The sequence below is a fragment of the Micropterus dolomieu genome, linkage group LG19 (genome assembly GCF_021292245.1).
Source record: "Micropterus dolomieu isolate WLL.071019.BEF.003 ecotype Adirondacks linkage group LG19, ASM2129224v1, whole genome shotgun sequence".
Lineage (NCBI taxonomy): Eukaryota > Metazoa > Chordata > Actinopteri > Centrarchiformes > Centrarchidae > Micropterus > Micropterus dolomieu.
The window spans coordinates 24,515,950-24,518,812 of NC_060168.1; the positions used below are offsets into that span (position 1 = coordinate 24,515,950).

The following is a 2,863-nucleotide window of genomic DNA, read 5'->3' on the forward strand; positions in this document are numbered from 1 at the left end:
GCCCAAACCTAGTGAGGTCCGGGGGCATGCTCCTCTGGGAGATTTTTTTTCACATTTACGGCAGCAATATGCACTATTGTTAAAGCCATTTGAGATCATTGAATGCCTAAAAATCTGTACATTATTTTATTAAATCATTGTGTAGAGCCTACATCCTATTGTTCTCCAGCTGTCTTTTCAACGTTGTGAATCCATAACACAACAAATGCCTCCTGCCACCTAAAAAGACACAATAATTGTCTGACGTTACTATTTGTAAGTTACATACATAGGTAGGGTAGGAACTTGATGTATACAGCATTACTAATCTTGAAACCTATTTTTGTTATACTTTGCTGGGGTTGGCAGAAGGAATTTTTAGTTGATAAATCAGCTACATTTTAATCTATATTAATCCATGTCATATTAAAATCGGTTGCTTTAATAGCAAATCAAAGATTCCCAACAATGCCAAGTAAATCTAATCTTTAATTGTTAGAATAAAATACTTTTAGTCTCATATGCTAAAAAGTCCAAGAAGCCTACGTCACGTGTTATTATTAAACCTGGATACCTTTTTCAGAAGTGCTGTAATGTAACGATTAAATTAAATATAATATTTACTGTTAAGACGACAATGAATACACCTTTTTTGTGTAGTTTGCCACTGTGGGCTCAGACTTATAAACTACATGGCTGATATTTGTGTGACATTTCATATTAGTCGCAATGTGATATGATTGGAGTGATTTAATTCATTAACTTTGCCTATTACTTTTAATGCATTATTACTTGGTATCAGAAGGAAACACTCTCTTACTTATGATTATGTTTTTCTAATTTACATCTTCATATTTCTCTATTATTCCACCAGTGATGTTTGAAGCTTCGGAAACAATCAGTCACATGATATTCTTCATTTGACACAAGTTCTACTAGCGAGCGAACATTATCTAGCTAGCTAGCAATACATGTTAAGCTAATCTCACCAACTCACAGCTACTTGCCTGTTACAGCTGTGGATTCACACACCTGAAAAAAAATTCCACAAATCCCTAGCTGATACTGATGCTGATGCTGCAGATTCACACACCTGAAACAACACCTGTCTGCGGTTCGTTGCTGCGGTTCTCACCTCCTCCTTCACTCACTGAAATACCAACATGTTTCCAAATAAAAGACAGTGTCATGATGATCATGTTATGGGTTACACTACTTGTTCTTCATCAAGGATGTAAGTGCTATACAATCATGTGTTTTTGTGTCTGCATGCAAATTAGATGGTTCATGTGATTATTCTGTTGTGTTCCCATTTGTTATTTACTGTTTAATTTATTGAATGTTTTTATTTCATTCAGATACGTTGGTTCCAGTGAACACCGTTCAACTTGGTGAACCTGCGACCTTCACATGTGTTTTGCCTGACGAGGGGTTGAACCGTGAACAACTTCGGTGGTACAAGCAGAGTGCTGGGAATACTCTAAAATTAATATTGAAACTGCTGAAAAATAAAAACCCTGTGTATGGACCAGACTTTTCTGCCTCAAGATTGGAAGTAAAAGAATATAAGACTATTAGCAATCTCACCATTTTGAGGACAATTGAAAAAGATGAGGGAATGTATCACTGTGCAGTCGTGGAGTGGTTTAAGGTTACTTGGAGTGGCACCTATTTATCGTTAAAAGGTAATTATGTGATCTGTTCCTTGCAATATTTTAGAATCTTTATCCACTTAACAGTTCACTGTGTTGATGCTAATTACCAATGTTTGTGATAAATAACTTGACTTAGTGTCAGATTTCCAAATTTGCTGCACAATGTATCTTAAAATATCTGTAATTTAAATTTTATGTGAGGTACAATACGCTCAGGATTTACCTTTTATACTTATAGAACACTTATTTTTACAGAGTATCATGCAAAATCCTTGTATGTTATTCTCACCTGTGCCATACAACATTCAATCTGAAATTTTTCTCAAGATTAAAGCAGAGCTACGGTGTGTAACAACAAAAATGTCACCAACCTACTGTTTATCACTATCAAATCTCTGTCATAAACTACAACTCAACATCAAGTTTCAACAGATCCACACATATCACCTTAACTTTTAGGTTACACCACAATCACAAAATAAATTGGATAGGACAAGGAACATTTCATTTGAAGTGCATTACGACAAATCACCATGTTCTGTAAAATTCAAATTAAAAAATAAAATAATTTAAAAAGTATTATGATGTTAGGGCCTTTAAAGATATTGTTGTTGTTACTACATTTTTGCAGACATTAAATAAGATATTCAATCCATCTCAATTTCTGAACTACTTGCATCCTGAATGACTGGAAAATAAACAAATCATGGAAACAAAAAATTATGCCATTATAAAAACAAAGAAAGTGAACATGATGCTAAAACGTTTTTAGTTTTATATTAATTATTTTAATGTAATTTTGTATTTTAAGGAAGGAAATAACGCATACACACATCAATTTGTACAATTATTTTTGCATTGCTTTGACACATAGGAAACGTTAACAGCCTTAAAACTGCATGTCAGACAAAAGAAACAGAAAGGAAACCTTCCTTAACCCTCTTTCTCTTTGAAGTTAAATTCCAAAAACCCTGTTTGAGTGCTAGCATTATTTATTATACTTAAAGCAAGAATTACAACTATGTTATGCACATTGTAATTAAAACTATTAAATGTGGATATTTTTCAAAAAGTCATACAATGATTGCAAACAGACTGGACAAAGAAATGTGTCAAAATGATACATTTAACATTTAACAAGGTTATTTAAAATATTGCCACCAATATCAGATGTGAAATTGATGTGAAGTATATTTCCCCACAAATCCAGTGGATTGTTAATCCAAAAC

The 2,863-nt window shown here is 33.3% G+C and overlaps 1 protein-coding gene across 1 annotated transcript in view; it reads right to left on the bottom strand.

Annotated features, from left to right (window-relative positions):
- Positions 1 to 2,281: 2,281 nt before the first annotated feature.
- Positions 2,282 to 2,863, bottom strand: part of LOC123957303 — a 2,512-nt gene continuing 1,930 nt past the window's right edge. The window contains exon 6 of the mRNA XM_046029997.1: positions 2,282 to 2,322. Within this exon, the coding sequence (XP_045885953.1) occupies positions 2,282 to 2,322 (41 nt within the window). The remainder of the gene's footprint in view (positions 2,323 to 2,863) is intronic.